This window comes from Odontesthes bonariensis, chromosome 9, assembly GCF_027942865.1.
Source record: "Odontesthes bonariensis isolate fOdoBon6 chromosome 9, fOdoBon6.hap1, whole genome shotgun sequence".
NCBI lineage: Eukaryota > Metazoa > Chordata > Actinopteri > Atheriniformes > Atherinopsidae > Odontesthes > Odontesthes bonariensis.
Window position 1 is genome coordinate 33,390,111 of NC_134514.1, and position 26,329 is coordinate 33,416,439.

At 41.3% G+C, this 26,329-nt stretch overlaps 1 protein-coding gene across 2 annotated transcripts in view; it reads left to right on the forward strand.

The window, feature by feature from the left end:
* The window catches only part of lrrc75a (leucine rich repeat containing 75A), an 83,809-nt gene that overhangs the window by 4,435 nt on the left and 53,045 nt on the right, over positions 1–26,329 (forward strand). For both annotated transcript variants that reach the window (XM_075474074.1, XM_075474073.1), the window contains one exon: positions 11,308–11,436. In XM_075474074.1, coding sequence (XP_075330189.1) covers positions 11,308–11,436 — 129 coding nt within the window. The remainder of the gene's footprint in view (positions 1–11,307; positions 11,437–26,329) is intronic.

Genomic DNA, 26,329 nt, shown 5'->3' on the forward strand with positions numbered 1-26,329 from the left:
ACTTCATGACTACAGATGTGAGGGCAACAGGCCTGTAGTCGTTCAGTCCTGTGATGGTGGGTTTCTTGGGGACCGGGATTATTGTGGAGAGTTTGAAGCATGAGGGGACTTCGCACAGCTCCAGGGATCTGTTGAAGATCCGGGTGAAGATGGGGGCCAGTTGGTCAGCGCAAACCTTCAGGCAGGAGGGTGACACACCGTCTGGGCCGGGTGCCTTCCTGATCTTTTGTCTGTGAAAGACTGACAGAACATCCTCTTCACATCCTCTATCCCAGCTGCCATTAGACGAGAGGTGGGGTACAACCCACATAACAGCCTACCTCGGTTACCATTGAGATACAGGGAGATCCTCCAGTGAGCTCACATCAATCTGGCAGCATAGAAATGATTTCACATATACTTTTTTAATAAAAGACAAATTCATGTGTTAGTACAATGAAAATAACCCAGGAAATAAAAAAAAATTAATAAAAAAAGACAGACCAATTGTATAAACTAACAACAAGTGTCCCTGTTTAGCACATGCCCTCACACTGCACCTCATGCAGAAGAGTTCAGACTTCTTGTGTCATTGTGGGATGGAAAGTGGTCGTGTGTTATTCCCAAAATGGCCAATTTAGCCCAGAGGAATGGAATTGTGTAGCTTGACACATAGTTGAAACAAATATACTGAACATATAGTATTGGTAAAATTAAGATGTAGGACTCTTGACCCACAGATGTTCTCTCAAATTACTCATAATTTTTGCCTCTACAAAGAGACATTGTGGAATTATTAGAATACAGGAGTGTATTCTTTTTTGTTCTGTGGTCAGAATTTTTGGAAGTATACAGTGCATTATTTTTATACTCGTTATATGAATATACAGGCAGATATTTGACAAAGTATAAAGGTCATAATTTTAGGCACCTACATGAACCAGGAAATGCAGACAGAGTTGTTTTCATTTAGCCTTTTCAGACCTATTTCCAGACATGTTTTCCTGCATTTGGTACTTCAGAAAGCTTAGGCTGAAATATAGTTTGACTTTAAACCTATTGCAGTTAGCAACAGGACACTTTGAATAGCTTTTAAAGGACATGATTAAAGAGTAGAACTTGGTCAGCTAAATAGAACATGCACATAATTTACTATATGAATTATAGCTTTGCATATCAAATGAGGCTGTATTGCCCGACGATATCTAGCTGTCCTTTTATAACCATGATCAGTCTATCTAGTTTACTGTACCAACGTGGCTGCACCCTGCCTCGACCTGAAAGAGGTTTTTTCAGCTGGAATAGTCGGCAACATCTGTGTGGTTGTACCAGGCTTTAAAAGGGACAGTCAGTTCCTCAATTAAACACATGGACAACCAGAATAGGTTTCTCTGATTTCTGTGACAAAAACATTTCTTTACTAAAAAATAGTTACATGTTAGAAGAACCCCCATCACAACCGAGGTAGATTACACTGTCTGGCAACTGTGGGGTTTTTATTGAATGTCAATATCTGCTTCATTAAAGAATCTTCCTGCTCTTGATGCTGTTACCTTTAGTTTATGAAAAAGCCTCCACTTGAGCTGTTGCGTTTGCCATATCTGTCTCTTTGTTCATGTTCAGCTGGGTTCAGACCACCACTTTGATGTTGACCGCTCTAATTAGTCAGAGTGTTGCCCTCTAATGAAAGAAAAGCCCACACTATTTTGCTTTTGGCATAAATTGCTGTGAGTGTGTCCTTTCATACTGAACATAGAATACCCCTAAGTGTTAAAGGAAATTTACTTTAGTTTTGTTTAGTCCATGTCATGTGTATTTCACGAGGGGGCTTTTGTTAGTAATGTACTACCATCCTTGAGGGTGAATTGAACTTACGAAGAGCTAAAAATACATAAATGATAAGAAAGAACTTGGCTTGATTCTGTTTCAATTTGTTCCACTTCTTTAAAACTCTTTACCACTGCAGGTCATGTCCTCAGGCACACACACATTTGTTTTTTATCTCTGTGGTGATCCACCATGGAAACAATGCATTCCCTAGCCCCTCACCCTTAACTCAGTCATCGCAACTGAATGCCCTCACCCTGGTCCTAAAACCTTCACCCTTAAAAAAAGTCTTTAACCTCAAAAACGACTTTGTACAAAATTGCAGTGCCTACGTTTATAGGAACTCTCCATAAAGTGGTGTCCAGTCAGGTTTTTGTTCCCCCATCTTGACATTAAAAACAGTTACAACCATTGCACACACACACGCGCTCTGTAGATACGTTTAACTGCTAGCTGGATGTTACCTCACATGGTAGGGTTCAGATATGAGGAAGCGGGAATGTTAATTTCTATTTTTCGTTTTTCATATTGTGTTAAAGGTCCTATGGCATGAAAATAAATGGAGGCTTTTATATATTTTTATAGGCTTTAGTGGTCCCCTAATACTGTATCTGAGTTTTTTTCCCCAAAATTCTGCCTTGGTGCAGAATTACAGCCAGTCCCAAAAATGAGCTTTCCTTAGGATCCTCAGAATGAGCTGTTTAGTGGGGGTGTGGCCTTACTTACACCAGTGGTACCTTGCGCAAATGTTTTGTGAATCGCTATGGCACGTAGATGGCGCGGCAGCCCTATGCCGTAAAACTAGCGAAACCTGTTGATATGAGCTTACTTTGACAATATGAGGAACTAGTTACTGAACAACTCTCCTAACACAGTCAAACATCAAGCAAGTGCTACACAAGACACAGCAAAAAAGGCGTGCGTGAAGGGGAAAGCAGGAGTGAGGATTTTGACATTCTCATCTGATTGCTCTGGTTTGCAAATATGCACGTAGCGCGAGTCATTTCAATCAGGGGAAAGGCAGATATCGTGCGCGCCATAACACCAACAGCAGGACGGCTATCAAAACAACAAATAAGTACACAACACTCGCGTTACAGTAAATGAGGTGTCCACTCGCATACCTCATGTTATTTACCGTTACATTAGCGACAGTGACCGAGCTATTAGCTGCAGAGCTAACGACACAGACAGACTGACCGTTTTGACTCTGGAACCATGAATGAATCATTATCCTGATGAAATGCACTGAATTTGCGGATTCATTCTTCTTCAGGAAGCTTGAAATAGGGGGTTTTGGTCTAAAATGAGCGAGCTAACCATCTCATGGGCATGCAAACACCTCCAACAGCCCAGTTACTATCGGGAATGAAATCCTTCCCCAAGTGAGAGACGAATGGGGCAGGAGATTGACAGGCGGATCGGTGCTGTGTCTGCAGTGACGCGAGCTCTGCACCGCTCCGTCGTGGTGAAGGAGCTGAGCCAGAATATTCCATATTCTATATTCCTACCCTCACCTATGGTCACGAGCTGTGGGTAGTGACCGAGAGAATGAGATCCCGAATACAAGCGGCTGAAATGAGTTTCCTCCGCAGGGTGTCTGGGCTCTCCCTTGGGCTCGGTATTAGCCCAAGTTCTGGAAACATTCGTCGGTGAAATATTTGGCACACACATACACAAATCTCTTCGGTTCTGTCGTCACTTTCCCAGAAAAAAACAAAATCTGTCCACTGGCTCTTTAGAGGTTCTGATGCAGGAGCTCTAAACAGATTTTTTACATCCATGTACAGCGCAATGAGCTGGCCAAAGAGCTGTGGGCGGGGAAAGGCCGTTTTGGCATAGCCATATATGGGCTCTGGGTGGAAACAACCTCCACGTCATAAGCGGCGCCCACGTCATTTTTAGCCACTGGGGGACCACAGGCAGGCTAGAGGAACTAATATTAATGTTAAACAACCTTAAAAAGTGAAAATTTCATGCCATAGGACCTTTAAGGTTTTTAGGTGCTAAACAAACAGATAAACCCCATAGTGTATGTGCGCCTCTTACTAAACACACACACACTTGTACAAACCAAAAAATAATTGTATTGCTTTGATTTGCTTTAATTTGACACAGTGACATTTTTCAATATAAAAAAAAGATATCGAAGCAACTAAATTAACCATTTTCACTGGGTGCATTTCCATACAGTAAATAACAGGAATGACTGTCACTTTAATGCATAAGTCAGTCTGTGTATCACTAAAGATTAAACTGAAAATATTGCTCAATGTAGGTACACTGGAAACACTATTATGTTAGGAAACACCAATCAGAATAAATCAAAAGGTTTGATGGAACTGTCTACAGTATCAGAAAATCTTAATCAGATGCCAGACTTTGATGTTACACTGTCAGAACTGCTTTCTTCAAAGTGACTCCACTAGCTGCTTTTTACATCACAGAATGCAAGAGTTGCAGGTTGACCACTGCCTTGGTGACGTGTTAAATAAGTTTCCACATAGCCTGTAACATAGAACTCGGTATCATTAGAATTCTATTGATACCAAAGCCAATGTCAATATAATCACAAATTTTATTTGATGACAGTTGGAGTACTGTCATCAGGCGTGGAGGTAGTGACCTCAGTTCAGCTTTGACATTGTTGCTCACAACACTTTGCGCTTTATCTGATCATATTAGCTGATATAATTTTTTTTCTGTTGCTACTAAACTTTACAATTATCAACTTGTCATCTCATGCTGGAGCAAAGTGGGAAGAAATACAACTGGGGGGTGTAGTTGTAGTATAAATGCACAGCCAAACAGACCTGGCATCAGCGTAAAGTGAAACATGAACATGATAGTATTCAAAAGTATAGTTACTCCACTTGAAAATTGTAAACAAACTTTCCACAATCTGTTAACTGTGGCTGTAAGGGCAGCGCTCTGAGTTAAAGGTGAATTTAATAGCTTACCGCTGCGCAATATCAGAAATTACAAGTGTAATACAGAGTATACCTTCACCAACTCAACTTCACGGTATTAAAAAACATAAAGAATCAGCTTGGCCATAGCACTGTGACGTTCTGCTTGATTTTTATGTGATCAGTTGCTGAATTAAGAAGTGGAATTTGGTGACTCTGTTCCACTATCCTTGTAGCAGAGAACTGATTCACGTATCCAGGGTTCTCCCCAGCCCTCATGTTTGTTTTATTCAAATTTAAGCACCCCAGTTGTTGAACTGTTGGCTGGGAGTTTTTCCATGTAGTCTACTAAGAGAGCTCACCTGTGTAGCCTGTCAACGCTCTGTGTGACATCATCAGTTGTTGCCAAGCTTCAATCACACCGCTCTTTGTGCTACACTTCAACTTTCTTGTTTTTAATAGTAGCATATCTTTAATAATTTTTACTGCGATATAATTTCCCTTCAAGAATTAATTAAATGTTATTGATTTGGATTGAATATAATTTTGTGATTAAGGATGAATTAAGGTTTTATTTCTCATCAGAAATGAGTCTAATTCTAATTTAAACCTGAGGTTTTTAATCAGAATCTTGTAAAAACTTGCTGGATGCAAAAATGCCACAGTCGGACTTCTAAAACTCTTCTGTCTGAATCTTTGATATACTCTCTAAACATGTATATATAAAATATATATGCTCTGAATATGAAATAACAACTAATCAATTCTTGCTGCCTAAAGTCTAGTGATTAGTTTTTTCATAATTTACAATCCAAATATTGTCAAAAGACAATATGTAAAAACAAACCAGACAATTATTTTAATGCTATTGAAACTCCTGGCCGTATGGTTAATTGGGCTCTAAAAAGGAGTGTATAGTGCCACTGTGTTCTTTCAATACTGCAAAAAGACTTTTGACCACTTGAGGTAAATTGGAAACAGTGCAGGTCTGTGTCTCCTGGTCACAGTCAGAACATATGATTACATGGTCTCTCTCATGCTGTGCTGCAAGTAATGACAGCATTTTCTGATCGAAAATTACAGGACTTATTGATATATATAAACAAATACATGTTTGTGTGCTATTCATTCATTCAAAGCTGCTGTAAGTATTTGCTGCTCCTCCTACATAGAACAATAGGCAGCATGGAAACTTCAGTGAGTCATAGCTTTATAGCTTTATGGAGGAGACTGAGCTTCTCTGTCTCTTCTTTTTTTTTCTTCTAATGGTCGGTCCTTTTGACACTGAACTGGTTATTTTGTCCACAAAACGAGCACATACATATACACATGAAAATGTTTCTGCAGACACTACGTACAGATTGAAATGTATATGCACGTTAATTTGTATGGACAATTTACCTATGAATAACATTTTAAATAACAGCTGCATACTAGTCTATGCTAATGCATTGATGCATGCTGTGGTTGTATTAATAATCTGGAAAGTCCTCTGTGGAAACTACAAAAAAGCTTTGCACTTTTGAAAAAACAAAAAAATCCTTCCAGGTGACAGGACACATTCAGTTTCAATTCAATTCAGTTTTATTTATATAGACAAATGTCATCTCAAGGCACTTAAATAATATAGTCCAATTTGAGCCAATTGGAGTTCAATTAATTGTAATCATAATTGATTTCAAGATAATTCAATTTATTCATATAGAAGAATAGAAATAGAAAAATACTTTATTTATCCCCCAATGGGGGAAATTCAAATTTGTCAAGTAGCTCAACATTTTTTTAAAATATTTACAATGATTGAATTAACAACAATAAAACAACAATAATAATACTACTACTAACTAAATAATAATAAATGACTAAATGGTAAAATAAACAAATAAATAAATAAAAATCAATCAATCAATTTGAGAAGAACTCAGCAGTCACTGTTATAAAGCCTTATGGCTGTGGGAACAAAGGACCTTCTGAACCTCTCAGTCCTGCAGCGCAGAGAGATGAGCCTCTCACTGCAGCTGCTCCTCTGTCCTGTCAGGATGCTGTGGAGAGGATGTTTATTATTCTCCATCACAGAATCTAACTTCCTCCTCATCCGTTTCTCCACCACAGCACCGAGAGGGTTCAGCCTTCTGCCTACAACAGAACCAGCCTTTTTCACAAGTTTGTCCAGGCGCCTACAGTTTCTGTCTGTAGTGCAACTCCCCCAGCAGACAGCAGCATAGAATAGTGCACTCTCAATGATAGTGTGATAAAACATGAACATCATATCACTGCAGACATTGAAAGACCTGAGCCGTCTCAGGAAAAAGAGACGGCTCTGGCCCCTCCTGTACACTGCTTCTATGTTGGCAGACCACTCCAGTTTATTATCCAGCACCACCCCCAGGTATTTGCAGGTCTGAACAGTCTCTATCTCCCCTCCATCAATGCAGACTGACTGGTATGGGGTTTTAGATCTCCTGAAGTCCACCACCAGCTCTTTGGTTTTGGTGGTGTTCAGGAGCAAACAGTTCTTTTTGCTCCAGTCAGTAAAGGCCTCCACAAGGTCCCTGTACTCCTTCTCCTGTCCACCGCGCACACATGCCACAACAGCCGTATCATCAGAATACTTCTGAATGTGACATGACTCTGAGTTGTACCTGAAGTCTGATGTGTACAGGGTGAAAAGAAAAGGAGCCAAAACAGTACCCTGCGGAGCCCCAGTACTGCATTCCAGTGTTCCAGAAACACATTTCCCCATCCTGACATACTGTGGTCTGGCAGACAAATAGTCTATAATCCATGATGTCAGTGAGGGGGCCACACCCATACTGAGCAGCTTGTCTTTCAGTATGGGAGGCCGTATGGTGTTGAAGGCACTGGAGAAGTCAAAGAACATGACTCTCACATATGAACCAGGCACATCCAGATAAGCATATGCCCGATGCAACATGTACAGAATCGCGTCTTCCACTCCAATGTGTTTCTGGTAGGCAAACTGGAGGGGGTCAAGAGCCTCAGCAACCTGCAATCTCATGCGACGAACAAGGAGTCTCTACAAGGTCTTCATGATATGAGATGTCAAAGCCACCGGTCTGTAGTCATTCAGCTCCACCGGTTGCCCTAATTTGGGCACTGGTATGAGACAAGAAGTTTTCCACAGTACTGGGACTTTTTCCATCTGAATGCTCATATTGAAGAGCCTCTGAAGAGGGACTGCTAGTTGACCAGCACAGTCCCTCAGAAGCCTTGGACAGACTCCATCTGGGCCTGAAGCCCTCCCTGACTTAAGTCTCCTGAGCTCAGCTCCAACCTCCTCTATAGTTAGACACAGAGGTTGTAGCGGAGGGATGGCGACAGGAGTGATGTTGCTATCAACCATAGAGATGGGGGTGGGGGTGCAGCTGGACAGAGGAGGGCTAGTGGTGGGAGTTGCTGCAGAGGTGGAGGAGCAGATGGACCGAGGAGGCCAGGCGGTGGAAGCTGCCGCAGAGGTGGATGTGCAGCTGGGCTCTGGATGCCTGGTGGTGGAAGCTGCCGCAGAGGTGGAGGTGCAGCTGGGCTGATGAGGCCAGGCGGTGGGAGCTGCCGCACAGATGGAGGTGTAGCTTGGCTCAGGAGACCAGGCGGTGAAAGTTGCTGCAGAGGTGGAGGTACAACTGGACAGAAGAAGCTTGTTGGTGACAGCAGAGGTAGAGGTGCAGTCAGGTAGAGCCAATTCAAAAACAATTTCCTAGTTAAAGAAACCAACAGATTGCAAAAACTTCTCTTCAGTCCAATCTCCCATCCTGAGCGTGCCTGAGGTGACTGTGGAGAGGAACGACTCCCTTTTAAACCTCTGGCAGAACCAGACTCGGGAAGGGTGACCATCTGCCTCGACCAGCTGGGGTTTGAGAAGACAGTAAAGAGGGGACAACAAACACTGTAACACCATTCAAAGGATACCTGTTGGAACAGGGAAACACGAGTTAATGACCACAATAATGTCACATGTACATAATATCATTTGAGAAATTAAACGGGGGGGGGAGTGAAGTGAGGAAAGGTGTGAGTGATGAGGCCCCCCAGCCTATAGCAGCTTAACTATGGGATGTTTCAGGATCACCTGAACGATCCCTAACTGTTAGCTTTATCAAAAGTTTTAAGTCTAGTCTTAAAAGTGGAAAGGGTTTCTGCTTCCCGGACATTTACTAGCAGCTTATTCCACAAGAGAGGGGCCTGATAACTGAAGGCTCTGCCTCCCATTCTGCTTTTAGAAACTCTGGGAACCACGAGTAAACCTGCAGTTTGGGAGCAAAGTGCTCTTTTAGGAAAATATCTTATAATGAGATCTTTACGATATGATGGAGCTTGGTCATTAAGAGCTTTATAAGTGAGGAGAAGAATCTTAATTTCTATTCTGAATTTAACAGGGAGCTAAAGAAGAACAGCTAAAACTGGAGAAATGTGTTCTCTCCTGTTAGATCTCATCAGAACTCTGGCTGCAGCATTTTGGATCAGCTGAAGGCTTTTCAGAGAACATGTGGGACAGCCCAATAATAAAGAATTACAGTAGTCCGATCTTGAAGTAACAAATGCATGGACTAGTTTTTCTGCATCACTCTGAGACAGGATGTTCCAGGATGACATCTGTTTACTATAGTCACATGCCAACTTCAACCATTCAGATGAAAGAAGCACTGTGATAATCAGCAAATAAGAGGTATTATTCACATGTACAACACATTATTATGATGCAACTTTCTCAATTTGTCCAGTTTCATCCAGTTATCTTAAAACATGGCTTATTTTGTTGTTTTATGTAGTAATTGAGGCTTGTTTTGCTAAAGGAAACATTTTGTTGGTTTAATCGGGAGTTCCTAACTGAATTTTTGATTGTGAGCCAATTGGGAATTATTTATGTTAGGTTTAAGTTACAGCTACTATTATATTGTTGGAACAGTTTTGTTTAGGTTATTGAGTTTAAGGTTTGATTGTAGGGACAGATACACAATGTGTAGTGTTTGATTTTCCCCGAACTGGTCAGCGTGTGTCATTTAGTCATTTTCATAATTGATTGATTGATTCTATAAACGATTTGTATAAGAGCACATCTTCACATTACCAAAGATATGAATATGTGTTCTCTGAAACCATGGTCAAAATGAGTGCAACAGAATGAGCAGAGCAGGCACTGCAGAGCTCTGCTGACAGCATGAATTAAAATAAATGCACAAAATTATTAAAGTGTTCATTCATAACTCCCATAGCATGAATGCTGTTTTCTCTTGTGTCACCATCAGGCAGGAAATAAATGTTGTACTCGAGAAAATTCAACATCTGTTGGTCAATTTACCCTGACGTCTGCTGCATTATTGTGGCTTCAAACGGGGAACTCTTCCATTTTGTATACAGTTAGAACCAGGACCAAATGTCAAAATGTTTTATAATCTAACTGGCAGAATGTCATTAGATAAGCAGCTTGATGCTGTCAAGGGAGCCTGTCGCCTTTCCTTTTCTACCTCACCCACGGCTATAACTAAACATGTTTGTCTTCAACCAGTTTTCCTGTTTCTTAACCAGTAGCCAAACTGGCAACATCTTATATATGTCCAATATTGATATTGTGAAATATATTTACAGGGATTTAGATTCTGAAGTTTTTTTTATGCCTATGTTTGCACCTGGATGAATGTTGAACAATGTGCGGTGTTTTGTTATGTATTAGCATTTTATGTGATTTAATTTTTGTTTTAAATTTCTCTTTTTCTTTATTTTGTATGTACAAATAGTTATATACATTTTTTTTATACATGTTCGAAAAGAAAATCTATCTATAAATACATACATACACACACACACACACATACATACATACATACATACATACATAGCACACATACACACACACACACACACACACACACACACACACACACACACACTTACACATACATACCAAGACATACGTACATGAATTATTAATGTCATCCGTGACTTCAGTTTAAACAAATGGTGTGCGTCCATATTGCTTAGCTGTAATATAAACAGCCAGTGCATTTGCTCAGATTTAACAATATAATCAGTGACAGCAGTATTGTAATACTCTTCAGATACCTTGAATTTGTCCTTTTTAACCCACTACTGCATACTTTTTCATGGGGTTGTCTTTCATGTTTTGAAGATTTAGCCATGCTGCCATTCATACATGATCATTTTTGCCTCACCGGCAGGCAAGACCGTCAGACAGCAGGATGCTGTGCTGCAAGCTTTTATTTATTGCTCCGAGGTGATCAGTGAGTTTACAAAGTAGGAAGTCTAAAATTTCAAAAACTTTTCACATACCAGCTTATACTCAAAACAATGTGCATGAATTGAATTTTTAGCTTTTTTAATAGAAAAAAAATATGTATTATATCCATAATCAGTTTTATAAATTACCACTGAGCTATACATGTACCTTTCGGTGTTTGATTTGTTTTTGTCCTTTCATTATTTTGAATTCATGTAAAGAATATTGAGTGCTCCCATGTGCATTAAAAGTGCTTGAAAGATAAACTACATATATATGTTGCCTATGAGCACCAATTTATTGGTGAGGATATGATGGTCTTATCTCATTTGTGTGTAGGACCTGGGCATGGAGTCAACGTCTCTGGATGACGTGTTGTATCGCTACGCCAGCTTCCGAAACCTGGTTGATCCAATCACACATGACCTGATCATCAGCCTGGCACGATGTGTTCACTGCCCCAAGACGGTAGGACATCACTATCCCTGGCTTTTTCCCTTCATGAACCATCACAACTCAATTCTTAACCTCACACGCACACACACACACAAAGTAAATGAAATTGTCTAACATGAAGCATGTGTAATAATTATTGCTGAAAACAGTACACGCCTGTGCATGCTTCCTCGCTCTCGCTCTCACACACACACACACACACACACACACACACACACACACACACACACACACACACATACACACACAGACTGATGTGATTCATTGTGTTGCTGCTATCAGATGATCTCCTGACTCATTATGTCTCACACTATTAGATTATGGAAGTGCTCTAAGTGGCTGTGTTTGTCCTTGAGGCAAACACAGCCTCCTTGTGTTTGTTCATTCATGTTGCCCAGTATGTCACTGAGGAGAGGCAGTGACGGCATCCTTATTAGGTGAATAATGTAGGGAAGAAGTAGTAGTGATAAAAATGAAGATACAAATGAAGACACCTGGGGCCTCATGTACAAAGGGTGCGTATGCACAAAATAGTGGCGTACGCACCTTTTCACGTCAACGATCAGATGTATCAAGAGTGAAATGACCGTGGAAATGTGCGGTGCCTCACGCCAACTTCAGGGCTGGCGTACGCACTTTTCTACAGCTGTTGATTCTTTGGCGACACCTAAGGTGATGTTGGAAAACTGTTATAATAAATAAATGTGAAAACAATTAGTCCTCAGACAGTGATGTGCACATTTTAGATACATGAACAGTTAATACTGATAAAAAATTAACACACCCATGTGTCTGCAATTACAAGAGTGGATATAAAAGCAGCGCAAAGTGGTGCAACGCATGCTTTAGCGGTATTAGAAGACTTTGCAAATGGTGCAATTCGAAGAGAGTGTGTTTTCACTTGACAGAGAGGATTTGCTGGCACATGATGGCGACTGACTCATTAGCCATTTTGAGGGAAATCCTCCTGGAACTGTGCGCAGAGCTGCGGCCAGCGTTGGAGCGCAACACAGCGAGGAGCCATGCGCTGCCTGTGCTCACAGGTGATGTGCACACTGGAGTTCCGAGCAACCAGGGCATTCCAAAGGGCCAACCGATTGGGACTGTGCCAGTTTACCCTGACCCGAGCCATGCCAGCCGTGTGGGATAGAATTATCCGCATCTCAGCCACGTATATCAAATCCCCACAATGCAGTTGAACAGGCCAACATTAAAGCTCAAATTGAAGCGAGAGCCGGTTTTGTAATCGGAGCTATCGACTGCAAATGTAATGAAATGTCTTAATCAGCATCACCTTTTCCCCGGCGCACTTCTTCACGTTACTGTATGAACACGTTGTGAGTTACACAAAAACATCAGTATTTACCTTGGGGGTAATCAGAGTCACCCACATGTGCTCCCACCACCCCAGAGAGAGCAGTGTCACCCATAATTGCGCCGACTCTGTTCAAACAGAGTCGGTCACCCCCCCACCTGCCTGTTTTGGCCACACTGCGGCAGTGGGCAGCCAGTCTCCTCTTCACATCCACCTTAATGTCGGACCACTTCTTCTTCACTTCTGCTTGTGTGCACTTCTCAGACCCCACAGCATTAACAGCCTCGGATAGGCTCTCCCACCCACTCCTCTTGCGTTTGCTGCTTATGCCAGAGGACAGCGTGCCAAAGAACACATTTTTGCGGGCCTCCACTTCAGAAAGTAGCACCAACATCTCGCTTTCCGTGAAGTTCTTCTTTTTCCCCATCTTATTCATTCTTTTTTCTTTATTTTCTGAAAGTACACAGAGGGGAATCGCAGGTGCAGGGCTCATTTAAATATGATTTGCGTATTTAAGTAGGGGCGTGGACAGGGAGGAGTCGGGTGCTCCGACGTGCGCTCAATTCCACGTTGATTGGGATGTACAAACGAAATGTGCTTGAATTGATGCGTGCGCACACATTCATACATCCGACGTTGGAGGGCATTTGGGTTCGAGCGTACGCCATGTTTCAGTAGGAAGTCCACGCAAGTCTTTGTACATGAGGCCCCTTGTGTACAAAGACTTACTGTTACTACCAGATCTTTCAGGAAGTGGTCACCAGAGGCGAGTGATGCATTGAGAGACTGCTTTGATGTCACAAACTGGGCTGTACTGCTGGAGGAAGAAGAAATAGACATTGACATGGACAGGAGGGTCAGCACCATCACAGACTACATTAACTTCTGTAGGGACACTGTGATTCCAGTGAGGACTGTAAGGTGCTATCCAAATAATAAACCATGTATCACCAGTGACATCAAAGACCTCCTGAACCAGAAAAAGAGGGCGTTCCAGAATGGGGATGGAGAAAGGCGGAGGAGTGTACAACACAAGCTTAAAAAGACATTATGTCGAGCTAAGGTGGAGTACAAGAAAAAGGTAGAGAGACACCTGGAGAACAATAACACCAAGGAGGTGTGGAGAGGCATGAGGACCATCACTGGATACAGACTGAAGAACTCTCAGTCTGTGCAAGGTGATGTGGACCGAGCCAATACTTTCAACCAATATTACAACCGGTTTGATAGTGTGGCTTTTTCCACCTCTGCTACTGCTCCCTCCACCCCCACCACTACAGCTGCTTCTTCTATACTGCTTCCACTGCCCAGCTGTACTTCCATCTCAACGACAACCCGCATCGCCAAGCCTCCTCCTCCGCCTTACTGCACCTCCACCTCTGCAGCAACTGTCACCAACAGGCTTCTTCTGTTCAGCTGTACCTCCACCTCTACAGCAGCTTCCACCGCCAGATCTCCTAAGCCAAGCTACACCCCCATCTGTGCGGCAGCTTCCACCACCAGGTATCCAGAGCCCAGCTGCACCTCCACCTCTGCGGCAGCTTCCACCACCAGGCCTACTGAACCCAACTGCACTTCCACCTCTGCAGGAGTGATGTTGCCACATACAGAAGTATTCTGATGATACGGCTGTTGTGGCATGTGTGCATGGTGGACAGGAGAAGGAGTACAGGGACCTTGTGGAGGCCTTTACTGACTGGACCAAAAATAACTGTTTGCTACTGAACACTACCAAAACCAAAGAGCTGGTGGTGGACTTAGGAGATCTAAAAGTTCATACCAGTCAGTCTGCATTGATGGAGGGGAGATAGACTGTTCAGACCTGCAAATACCTGGGGTTGGTGCTGGATAATAAACTGGAGTGGTCTGCCAACATAGAAGCAGTGTACAGGTGGGGCCAGAGCCGTCTCTTCTTCCTGAGACGACGCAGGTCCTTCAATGTCTGCAGTGATATGATGTTCATGTTTTATCACACTATCATTGAGAGTGCACTGTTGTATGCTGTTGTTTGCTGGGGGAGTTGCACTACAGACAAAAACTGTAGGCGCCTGGACAAATTGGTGAAAAAGGCTGGTTCTGTTGTAGGCAGAAGGCTGGACCCTCTCATCTCTCTGCACTGCAGGACTGAGAGGTTCAGAAGGTCCTTTGTTCCCACAGCCATAAGGCTTTTTAACAGTGACTGCTGAGTTCTTCTCAAATTGATTGATTGATTTTTTTATTTTATTTATTTAGTCATTTATTATTATTATTAGTTAGTAGTAGTATTTTTATTAGAATTGGTATTATTATTGTTGTTAACATACAATCATTGTAAATATTAATAATTTTTTGAGCTACTTGATTCATTTGAATTTCCCCCATTGGGGGATGAATAAAGTATTTTTCTATTTCTATTTCTATTTCTATTTCTATATGCGGTGCTTTCCATTAATCCAGTTGCAGCTAGACATCTCAGTTTCATGTGTTTGTGACCCTCCTGGGCTTTTCTATAGTTTGTGATGGCAATTCTACTAGGTTGGACCATTTCAACATGGCTTAAGTCTGAACTGCTGTAGCCATATTTAAAGATAGACCCCAAACAAAAGCTTTGGGTTAATCTGACATACAGTATAATTGGCTATTTAGAGGAAATCCAACAGATTAATTAAATAAAAAGCACTGTCCAAACTTTCCAACTCCATGGTTTTACATAGGATAATTCAACTGTTCTCATCCACCGCCATTTTATTTAATGCAATGCAAGAATTGTGTGGGGCTAAAAAGAATTCAATAGCATTTTGGAATCTTACATACAGCAAATATGAAGACAATGCTCCTCAAGTGAAGAAAGAATATACAACATTTTTCTTAAACTGATAATTATTTGTGTAGTGCAGTTAAATCCCCATGACTTCAGTTATGTATCTTTCTGTCTGAGGTATGTCTGACTGAAATCGTGAAGAACATTAATGTGAAAATGATCAATGTCAGAATGAATGCCTTTGCTTTAACAGATTAATGAAGACATTAATGAAACTAATCTTAGGTCAGAAAAGGGAATTTGTGTGTCTACTGTGTTGTGCTGGATACAAAACAGTGACTGGGTTTATCAGAGCTAATGTGATGAGGGCTGTGAAAGTAAACCAAATCAGTAAACCTGGAAAACTTCCAGATACTGTCAAGTTAAGCAATCATTTTCAGTTTGTCTTCAATATAAGTAAATATTTCACATGATGCATGCTCATTTAGAAATTGCTAATATAAAACTGTATTCACCCCTTAACGTTCCTATGTCCTGCATATTTGCATATTTCAGGACAAATCTGGAGTTTTCCTCAGCTCCCCTTTATATATACATGTTATACATGTTATACATGTAACATGTTATATACCGTTGGAAAGCTAAGGGTCTTGAGATTCGAATGATGTATGGCAATCTAGGATACAATCATAACTGTAGACACAGTAAACACTTATGCCAAACCAGTCGCAAAAACAAAAAATTGCCCAACTCACCTATGAAGCCTCACAGTATTCTAACAAAAATGATCCTGTTACATTGACAAGGGTCCAGTAAATGTACTCCAGTAAAATAGTTAGTCTACAACAAGTCTTACGTCCACAAAGTAAATAATATTTCTATAGCCTGTTTTGTTTCTCTCTCTGGAGAGACTTGAGAACATCTGCTCCTAAAACAAAAGCTTTGGATATAACATCTCCTGCTCCTGCATCCTCCATTCCCTGGGTGTGACAATGGCTAAATGGACTTCAAAAACAAAATACAGTATCGAGGAAGCCTTGGAGATTTATCTACAACGGGAAAGTGATGCTTCTGACGTCATAGGAGGACAGTAATTATGACTGGAAGAAGCATCTGAAGAGGGAAACGTTGCTCTCGACAAGTAAGTATTATTTATATTTTATTGTTATTTTACTTAATATTATTATACTTATAGATAGATAGATACTTTATAGTTAGATACTTTATTGTTCCCGAAGAAAATTGTGGACTCAGCATTACCACTCAGCAGCATTCTCATCAATAAAGCAAATCGAAAATCGAAAAAGAGCAAAAAGTAGTGTTAATTATTAGATAAACAGCTCAGTCTTTCATGTATTATAAAATACATTTCTATGTTTTTTTCTTTGTTTTACATAATACAACATCTGAAGATAATTCAGACAAGGACTGGGTCCCACCCGCTACTTTCTCTAAAAGCAGATTGGAACAAATTAAAAGTTTAGAGGAGCCCCATCCCCCCTCTCCTGGAAAAGGTAAATTAAAAGAAAAGCAAGTGGTTGAGGGAAAAGAGGGGGCAGGAATCTGAATCTGGACCATTTCTTGCCGGTGCAGTGTTGTTTGGATGGCTCTAAACTTTTTAAATTTTAATGAAAAGAAGACCGAAGTGATGGTCTTTGGTGGCACCTCTGAGTCCCCCTCAATCGATCTCGGTTCCCTGGCGCAGTACGCCAAACCTGTTATTAGTGATCTGGGGGTAAAAGTGGACGCGTACCTCAAGTTTGACAGCCATGGCCTTGCACCTGTGTACCTCTCTGAGCTTCTGCAGCCCTACGCACCCAGTCGAACCCTCAGGTCAGCTGATCAGCTGCTCCTGAGGGTTCCTAAAACAAGGCGGAAGCTCAGGGGGGACCGAATATTTTCTATTGCTGCCAATAGGCTCTGGAATGAGCTGCCGCTGCACATTAGGCAGGCCCCTTCCTTTTCCTGTTTTAAAAGTCGTCTTAAAACACACCTCTTTTCTTTGGCTTTTACCACCGTCTAGGTTGTTTATTTTATGTGCACAGTTTTGTTTTATGATGTTTTTATTGTGTTTATTTTAATGTACAGCACTTTGGTAACCTTTGTGTTTATTTAAAATGTGCTTTATAAATAAATTGATTGATTGATTGATTGCTATGTTTTTTTTATTTGAAATAATTAGATTCTAGACCATACTATTTCTTTGGACTTTTCTTTATTGTATGCACAGAGCTCTGTTTATAGAAACAATGTGTTTGTGCTTCCGTTACTTTTTGTCAGTAATACTGACAGTGGATCTTGATGTGGGATAGGACAGTCCCAAGTGTAACCTTTCATTTGAGCCCAAGATCATGACTATATGTTGAAGCGTTCAAGAATAGCAGCCTTTTTTCCAAGGGTCTCCAAATGGCACAGTTTTGTCGCACCCTGGTCCTATCCTTAGAAAAACCTGTACAAAAAAGTCATTTTTTGTTGTATAACAGTCACATTTGAAGTGGGACTAGATAAGACTTCAGGCTGTAGTCCCAATGGGCCTCATGCAAGAACCGTTCGTACGCACAGATTTGTTCTTAAATCGTCCGTACTAGTGATTTAAGAGAATTTGCGCATTCACCAATCTTTTCATATTTTACGTTTTCTTTCAGGTAGGAACAGAATTTACGAGTGATCCAGACCTGTCGTAGGAGTTTCGTAAAATAGTCCGCTGTTATTCAAATCACGTTTGCTTGACTAATGGATTGTATATTTAATTACTTTGAAGAAAACATAAATAAATATACATTATACCCCATAATTATGCTGACATTATTCTGTTTGACTTAAATTGTGCACGAATTGAAGGTTAATTTGAATCTGTATATAACAAGGTCAATGGGAAGCGTAACCAGCGGCTGTACAAATTAAGAGGGACTTTCATCCCGTGGCTGGACTGCCAATCATAATTGGAGCACAAGACACATATACGCATCAAAACACCCGTGCTGTCGTGGAGCGCACTGAGCTGAAGGCCAGGTGGGTGTGTCTCGATACCTCGTTCATGGCAATATTGCGCCATGAACGAGGGTCTCCACCTGAACCAGCCCAGGCAGACCAGAAGGTGTGGTGCCAGAAGACCCCCCTCATGGACCACCCCATCAAAGAGCCATCATGATGAGGCAACAACTGATTGCACAGCTTTAGTTCCAGTCATCGAGCGCCTGCCCATGGCGAGACGGTTTTTTTTAAGCCATTTTCATATCAAACCATTTATTTTTTTATTTCGGTGACATGGTATTAACAGCATTCATAATTGCTTCCCATTTCTTCGCTTTAGCAGGTCCTGTAATTCCACTGCTGACACTGCAAAAAATGACAGATTTTCCTTTTTGGATCTCTGAAAGCAGAACTTCAGTCTAAGAGCCCCTAAAGTTGTTCTTTTTGCGCCTTGATCTCATTCTCATGACTCAACACTTCCTGGCACAGGAGCGAGGAAGCACTGTCTTATATGGTATAATTTAGGGCGTGGAGTATGCAAATCTACTATCCTCGTGCACGTGAACTTAGATACTCACGAGTGGGATTCATCATTTACGCAGGTCGTTTACACACTTTTTCCGAAGTTAAGAGCGCTTGTTGAATCTGACGTGGCGTGTTCGTACGAGACCTTCTTACGAAAAAAGTGAGAGAAATTTAGAATAAAAATACGAAAATGTTCTTGCATGAGGCCCATTGTGTTTTCCAGTCTGACTCTGCAGCCCTATGCTAAAGTCACTTTTAAGGCACATATTTGGGAAGAAAAATTAGGCGGACATAAAAATCCATCTTTTTCAGTGTATTCAAGTTCATATTACTCTGTGACAGTATCACTTACCAATATTCTGACTGTTGTGGGTGAAAATTCAGTGTTCTCTTTCAAAAGAGACCCCAACCAGGCCTCTACTCCAAATGGTTCAAGAACAGCTTTCAATTTGATTTGGGTATGCTTTTTTTTTTAGTAGTTTCAGGCAAATATCGTAGGAATGTTAAGGGGTTCATTTGGCATTAAATTATGACTCAAATTAAAGTGTGATGTGCCAGGATAGTCATGTAAGTTAGTAGTTCTCTTTCTTTTCTTTTTACCCTTACACCTTATTTGTCGCTGCCCCTAACAACTGCAACTCCATACGTACACACACACTGTTTCACAGCATTACTAAATAGAGGAAATTTCCATCATGTAGTGCCATAAAAGCACAATGAGTATTCTCAGCAATCATTTACACCTAACATACAACCTTCTCTGCTTGAAGTTAACACTCATCGCTTTTATGCAGAGGGACCATGTTGGAAGGACACTTTTCTCCAACACAATACACACTTTCCTGCACTGTTGGCTTAACTTCCACCTGCCACTGTGTTATTCCATACGTGTGTATTTTAAGACATCAGACCATTACAAATACACTGAGCCCTTACGTGGACATTTTCTTTTAGTCTCTGTTATTTTAATTCAATTCAATTCAATTCATTTTTATTTATATAGCACCAAATACAACAAATGTCATCTCAAGGCACTTAGATAATAAAGTCCAATTCAAGCCAATTGGAATTCAATTAATTGTAATCATAATTATTTATAAAATAATCCAATTTGTTCATATAGAGCCAATTCAAAAACAATTTCTTAGCTAAGGAAACCAACAGATTGCACCGAAACTTGTCCAATCTCCCATCCTGAGCGTGCCTGAGGCGACTGTGGAGAGAAACGACTCCCTTTTAACAGGAAGAAACCTCTGGCAGAACCAGACTCAGGAAGGGTGGCCATCCGCCTCGACCAGCTAGGGTTTGAGAAGAAAGAAAATAGGGGAAAAAAAACGCTGTAACACCATTCAAAGGATATCTGTTGGAACAGGGAAACACGAGTTAATGACCACAATAATGTCACATATACATAATGTCATTTGAGAAATTAAACAGGGGAAAAAGAGAGTAAAGTGAGGAAAGGTGTGACAGATGAGCTCCCCCAGCAGTCTAGGCCTATAGCAGCTTAACTATGGGATGTTTCAGGATCACCTGAGCCATCCCTAACTATAAGATTTATCAAAAAGGAAAGTTTTAAGCCTGGTCTTAAAAGTGGAAAGGGTGTCTGCTTCCCGGACATTTACTGGCAGCTTATTCCACAAGAGAGGGGCCTGATGACTGAAGGCTCTGCCTCCCATTCTACTTTTAGAAAATCTGGGAACCTCAAGTAAACCTGCAGTTTGGGAACGAAGTGCTCTATTAGGAAAATATCTTACAATGAGATCTTTAAGATATGATGGAGCTCGGTCATTAAGAGCTTTATATGTGTGTTTTTTTTAAGTATTTTTTGGGCTTTTTATGCCTTTAATGTTAGGACAGTTCGAGAGAGACAGGAAGCAGGGGGGCAGAGAGAGGGGAAAGACCGGCACAGGGCACAGGGCCGCTCGGTGCGGGAGTCGAACCGGGGCCAGCTGCAGCGAGGACTGTAGCCTCTGTACATGGGGCGGCTGCTTAACCAACAAAGTCAAAAATAACTCCAAGGTTCCTCACTGTAGAACTAGAAGCCAAGGAAATTCCATCTAGAGTAACTATATAGCTAGACAATTTCTCCCTGGAGCACTCAGGTCCAAAGATAACGACTTCAGTTTTGTCTGAATTTAGAAGCAGACAGTTCTGAGTCATCCAGGTCTTTATGTCTTTGAGACATGCTTGTAGTCTGACCAACCTATTGGGTTCATCTGGTTTTATAGATAAGTACAACTGGGTATCATCAGCATAGCAATGGAAATTTATGCCATGCTGTCTAATAATGTTACCTAATGGAAGCATGTATAAAGTGAAAAGAATCGGTCCAAGCACAGAACCCTGAGGAACTCCATGATTTACTCTGGTGTGTGAGGAAGATTCTTCATTTACAAGAACAAACTGAAATCTATCAGATAAATATGACTTAAACCAGCCTAATGCAGTTCCTTTAATCCCAATAACATGTTCAAGTCTCTTTAATAAGATACTGTGATCGACCGTATCAAATGCAGCACTGAGATCCAACAGGACAAGCACAGACACAAGTCCACTATCAGAGACTAAGAGGAGATCATTGGTATCTTTCAGCAGTGCAGTTTCTGTGCTATGATGCACTCTGAATCCTGACTGAAACTCTTCAAACAGATTATTTCTGTGTAAATGATCACAAAGCTGAGCTGCAACTATTTTTTCAAGAACTTTAGACATAAAAGGGAGATTGGCTATAGCTCTATAATGAGCGAACACTTCTGAATGAAGAGTAGGTTTTTTAAGTAAAGGTTTAATTACAGCAACCTTAAAAGGCTGAGGTACATATCCTGTCAACAAAGACAGATTCATCAAATCCAATATGGAAGTGTCAATTAATGGGAAAACCTCCATGAACAGTCTGGTTGGGATTGGGTCTAAAACACAAGTTGATGGTTTAGAAGAGACTATTGCTGTTGTTAGTTCAGAGAGATCAACTGGACAGAAGCCGTCTAAATACAAATCAGGTTCTAAAGATACTTCTAAAGCTGCTGTACTTGATGATACATCACTGATAAAAAAAACAACATCTCAGTGCTGTACGCATTGAAACTATAGTGCTGTCAACAAGAGAGTCAAGTGTTGCTGGAGTAAAATTTAGGAAGTCGTCTTCTGTCACATGGCAGTGAAGAAAAGAATGATGGAATTAATTCTTTAAATCTGTTTACAGCATCCTCTGATAGACACCTTCTAAATGTAAATTTCTTCTCAGAAACTGTATAGTCAAGTAATGTAAACTCAAAGGTTATCAAAAAATGGTCAGATAAGACAGGGTTATGAGGGAACACTGTTAACTGTTCACTCTCAATGCCGTAAGTCAGCACAAGATCAAGGGTGTGATTAAGGCAGTGAGTCGGTCTGTGAACACTCTGAGAAAATCCAATAGAGTCTAATATAAAATTAAAGTTCATATTTAGGCTGTAATTTTCAACATCTACATGAATATTAAAGTCACCCACTACAATGACTTTATCTGTACTCAGCACTAACTGGGATAAAAACTCTGAGAATTCATAATAAGGGCCAGGTGGACGATACACAACAACAAACACAAGAGGTTTCTGTGATTTCCACTTTGGGTGGGAAAAACTGAGAATCAGAGATTCAAAAGAGCTCAAACTAATCTTGGGTCTGGGACTGATTAGTAACCCTGATCTGAAAATAGCTGACACTCCTCCTCCTCTGCCTGTGGTTCCAGGAACATGAACATTTAAACAGTCAGAGGGAGTTGATTCATTAATGCTAACATGATCCTCCTTTTGCAGCCAGGTTTCTGTAAGACAAAATATATCAATATGATGATCACAAATCAACTCATTCACTAACAGAGACTTCGAAAGGAGAAATCTGAAATTCAGCAAACCACATTTAATAGTTTGATGTTTTTGTTCAGTTAAAGTTTTTGGTTTAATTTAAAATAAAGAGGATTTGCTCCTTTTGTGTTAATTGATTGGGTGGGTAGCAGCAGGTGGGAAGCCGCAGAGAAGTGTGTAAGACTACAACTCTGCATCCTGGTCTGAACCCTGGGTTGTCATGTTTTAGGGTGACAAATAAATTTGTCCATATTTCTAGAAATGAAAGCTGCTCCTTCCAAAGTGGGATGGATGCCGTCTCTCCTCATCAGTCCAGCTTTTCTCCAGAAAGATTGCCAATTATCTATGTAGCCCACGTTGTTTGCTGGACACCATCTAGACAACCAGCGATTGTAGGACGACATGCGGCTAAACATGTCATCACTGGTCAGATTTGGCAGGGGTCCAGAGAAAACTACGGAGTCCGACATTGTTTTGGCAAAATTACACACTGATGCAACATTGATTTTAGTGACCTCCGATTGGCGTAATTGCAGACGTGAATAACTATTTTACCGTATTTACGTTTATCCTTAGCCAGCAGTTTTAAATAGGATTCTACGTCGCCCGCTCTGGCCCCTGGAATGCATTTGACTATGGCCGCTGGTGCCTCTAATGCCACATTTCTGACTATAGGCTAGAGCTGCCAATTACCAGGGTTTTGTCCTCAGCGTGTGGTCGCTGAGTGGGGAAAATCTATTTGAAGCGTGGACAGGTCGATGGTGAACAACAGGCTTGACTTTAGAGCTATGCCTCTTCCTGACAGTCACCCAGCCACCCTGTAATCCTGGCTGCTCAGGTTCTGCTAGGGGGAGGCTAATTGAGCTAGCTACGCTAGGTGGCTCCACACTGGCTAAAGGGACCTGGCTCGCTATCGGTTGATTTTCAACAGTGCAGACCCGAGCTTCCAATTCAGATAACCTCGCCTCCAAAACTACAAAAAGACTACATTTGTTACATGTACCATTATCGCTAAAGGAGGCAGAGGAGTAACTAAACATCTGACACACGGAGCAGGTGAAAGCAGGAGATGGAGGGAGAGAACTGGTAGCCATGCTAAGCTAGAGAACCAGACACACTGCTAAAAAGTGAGAATAAAGATTAAAGATCTGTAGGAGTGTAGAACAGAACGGTAAGCTATAGAGTTAACTATGCAAAATTGTGTAAGTTATAGATAGAAATAAAGTGATTATCAGTTATCCAAGAGGAGCAAGAAATTCCACAGTACACAAGCAAGGTAACAGGAAGTGATGCAACGTCTTACCGCAAAGCAAAGCGTCACACACGTATGATCTTGCGTCTTTTAGACAATACTTGAGTCAAAAAAAAAAGGTAGCCAACTGAATGAACGTCTCCTTCTTCACAGCTTGATGGCGGTGACCCTCTGCACTCATGACGGAGCACAATTCATGTTGCCTAGTTACGGTGCCAGTTACAGAGTTACCGTTGTTGTTTATTATTATTGTTTTGTGGAGAGTAAACGGACTCTACTCACCTCCGTCTCCTGTCTCATTATTATTTAATGAGACAGGAGACGGATTATTTCCACAACATTAATATAATTTCCTTTTGGGACAAATAAAGTGTTTCTTCTTTACATTTAAAGGTGGGGTCTGAGATCTTGGAAAAACAGTTCCTGCAAGCTATATTTTTGAAAATACACAACCTTGCCTCTCCCTTCAGCCCACCCCTCGAAACCACGCCTTCAAAAAACATAAACGAGTCACGCGTCTGTGAACGCGCAAGGGGGAGGGGTGAGGGGGGCTGACGGTTGATTGGCGTGTCAGAATCCAATAGAAGTAACTCTCATTATTACTTCTATTGGTCAGACATTTCCTCTTGCTACACCCTCTACAATGGACTAAAATATATTTTTTTTTCCCAAACATTCTATTTTAGTGGGTGCAATGGGGTCCACTGCACGAAAAGAGGGATTTGTGTCACTGTGGACGGCAGTGAACATCCGCGAATTTGCCTAATTTTCGGACGCACCTGGGCGCTTGCAGGCAGACAAACTTTAAGTTTGTTGAGCGAGAAAATCGTCGGAAACGAACCCGACTCGCGGCGGGCTCTCACAGCGGGGTGCTAATGGCCCAGCGATTAGCACCCCGCTGTGAGAGTGTCTGGACCTCTCACTGGCCTCGCTGGTATTGGACGAAAAAGGCACGTGATTACATAAAAAAGCTCCTGTAAAGCTGACCGCCCATTGGCCAATAAGGTTAATATATGCATACTTTATATGGGCATATCACTCAGCAATTATGATTAATAATTGTGATTATGATTACTAATATTCCTGGGATGTTTGTGTACTTCATATATTCACGTCATTCTTATAAGCTGCACTATGACTAGGCTAATGCAGGCATGAATGACGTGAATCTATTGAGGAAATGAAAAAGGACACTTTTTTTTTTAAAGCGCTTTTATTGCCACACCACACAATGTACATAGCTTACATTGTAATAAGAACCATATTGATAATAAAGAATTGAAAACTATATACACACACACTGCTGTAGCCTACAATATACACAATAAGCCTAAACGCCGCCATTTGGAATCCGCATTCTTCGCATTACTCCGGTCCCTGCAGGGTCTGCGGGAGTTGTCAGACGTCCTCATCCTGGATCAGAAGCTGGCTTCTGGGAGCTGTTGGAATAACCAATAAATAATCAAAACATAGTCTATCCATGCACAGCATATTGACAACTTGTCTATAAAGTAACGAAAGTCATATTGACAGCGTATATGTTCTTACTCTCTTTCACTCTTCTGTGGTGAGACTGAGAGTATTTCGGGTTGGCTTCAAGATGCGCCTGTAGCACAGCACACAGGTCCGTCACGCAGCTGAAAAAAACAACAAGAGGAATGAATAAAATGACCAGTGCTTAAAAGTGTCAGTGCCAGAGCCGTGGTAAAAGTCAGCGCCGCTCACCCTCGATAGTGTCCCCGTCTACCTCTCTGAAGTTTGGACTGTTTGACACCGCCTCCTTCAAGCGACTCGTTACATCCATATTGTGAGGTGACAGTAGCCTGTAAAAACAACAGGCCTATGGTTAATAAAAAATTTTAAAAAAAACTGCATTGACGTAACGTAACATCGGGTCCAACTCAACTAGATATTGGGAGAACATTCACTTATTCTTACCCTTGACCTGGATTATAATGCCACGGTGAGTTATGCAGGCGGCGAACTGCTTCCTATAAATTGAAAACACGAAATTCATTTTTTTAAATAAAGCAACTCACACTGGTTTTCACGTGATGGACACAATTAAGTTGAGTTTAGCCTAAAGCCACAGTCAACAACCTACTCTTACCGCGATTTTCGGATTCTGTATCCGCCTTCTCTTGGGGGTGCGCTCTTCAACTTCTCTGGAATGTAACTCCAGTCCGTTCTCGACGGCCATCTTGCCTCCAACCTAGCGAATCTCTGGTCGATTCCCTCCAGAACCCTCTCCA